The sequence below is a fragment of the Poecilia reticulata genome, linkage group LG16 (genome assembly GCF_000633615.1).
Source record: "Poecilia reticulata strain Guanapo linkage group LG16, Guppy_female_1.0+MT, whole genome shotgun sequence".
Classification (NCBI taxonomy): Eukaryota; Metazoa; Chordata; class Actinopteri; order Cyprinodontiformes; family Poeciliidae; genus Poecilia; species Poecilia reticulata.
In genome coordinates, this window is record NC_024346.1 from 69,224 (window position 1) to 70,853 (window position 1,630).

Genomic DNA, 1,630 nt, shown 5'->3' on the forward strand with positions numbered 1-1,630 from the left:
ACCAAACCTGAATATCAGGAGAAAAAGCTCAGAGGGAAAGTTAGTCTATGGTTACCATGGAGACAGGCAGAGAGGTCAGAAGTCATGGTCCTCAGTACATCCGTGTCTCCAGACTCGACCATCAGGTCCGACCCGGGAACYGCCTGGAACCGGCTGAGAACTGAACGACAGAAAGCGGGTCAGAACCTCSGAGAGCTGCGCTCTGATTGGCTGCCGGGCCGCCTCACCTGAGCACTCCTCATCCGTCAGACGCTCTTCCCTGCTCGTCCACTCAAGCTCCGCCCCTTCGCTGCTGACACACCTCCAGCCCCCAGACAGGAAGTTGGGCTGAGCCGGCAGGAAGTCGCCGCGCTGCGAACAGCGCAGGCCCCGCCTCTCGCAGTCCGTCTCACCTGAGAGGCAGACAGGTGAGGAAAGAGGTTACTAACTCACCTGAGAGCAGGTGAGCAACACAGGAGCATCAATAAAACRGGAAGCAAGTTTTTAATTKTTTCTTCAGGGACTCACACTGATTGGCTGCTGAAGCGCCTGCAGGGGAGGAGCCTCTGGGACACCTGGTGCAGAAGCCCCGCCCCTCTAGCTCCTGATAGGTTCCCTGAGGGCAGAGCAGACACGCCCCCTGCTGGTAGAAGCTGCCGGCGGGACAGACGACTGGAAACGAAGCAGTGGGACCGTGAGCCGGCGCCGGACGGAGGCCCGCAGGGACAAACCGCCTCACTCACCGCAGCCTGCGCCGTCGCTGGACAGCCGGTAACCATGGGAACAGCCAAAGGTTGGCGGCGCCACCGAGACCAGTTCGGGGTCAGAGGTCAGCATGGAGCGGAGATCACCCAGAATTCCCTGAACTCCTTCCAAAAGTCTGGATTCATTCAGGAATATCACTGACGGAAAAATAAAAACAGGATCAATAAATCGATAAATCCATTTTACATGAAATGAAGCTTTTCTGACACACGCTGCACATTTTCTACTGCAGCTGTTTGCTRATTCACCAAAACATTTAACAAACTGGAAATATGCTAAAAGAAACGACTCAGTTTGAATCCAGTTCATCTGAACAATCAGCACATTTCCCAAAACGGAGCATAAATACGGATACACCTCTTGTTCACATCTATCATTTAAATCAMATGTGAATCAMATAATGATTCACATGTGACTTTAATCCCACTTATTATTTTATGGAAGTTTTGTTCCACATTAGCAGAATATTGTAGTTTTGCTCTGMTAAAGAGAACGTTACTGATTATAGTTTAAGGAATACTCGCCCATGTGATGGAGGTGAGGGAGGTCAGAGGTCGTGAGGTCGGAGAGGTCGGCGGTCCAGCGCAGAGTGAGCCTCGCTGAGTCGCCGGCGTCGCACCACAGACCCACCGCCGAGTCGCCACACAGCGCCACGGACCGACCCGACGGGAGCTGAGACACGAAACGAGCCGGGTCAGAACCGGGTCAGAACCAACCGGGCCACACAACTGCATGAGGTCCAGCTCACCTGAGCAGAGCAGAGCCCCCTGCTGGCCAGGAGGCTGAACAGCAGAGACGACAAACCGCTGATACGAGAGCAAGAGACGGAGAGAGACCAGATCTGAGAGGAAGACAAAGACTGGAGGGGCTGGGAGACTGAGACACA

General features: G+C 54.1%; 1 protein-coding gene across 1 annotated transcript in view; it reads right to left on the reverse strand.

The window, feature by feature from the left end:
• Window positions 1–1,630, reverse strand: part of tg (thyroglobulin) — a gene marked incomplete at its 5' end in the record, with an annotated part of 32,467 nt that overhangs the window by 19,096 nt on the left and 11,741 nt on the right. The window contains 6 exons of the mRNA XM_017309308.1: window positions 56–160; window positions 228–392; window positions 508–651; window positions 723–881; window positions 1,269–1,416; window positions 1,493–1,620. Of these exons, the coding sequence (XP_017164797.1) occupies window positions 56–160; window positions 228–392; window positions 508–651; window positions 723–881; window positions 1,269–1,416; window positions 1,493–1,620 (849 nt within the window). The remainder of the gene's footprint in view (window positions 1–55; window positions 161–227; window positions 393–507; window positions 652–722; window positions 882–1,268; window positions 1,417–1,492; window positions 1,621–1,630) is intronic.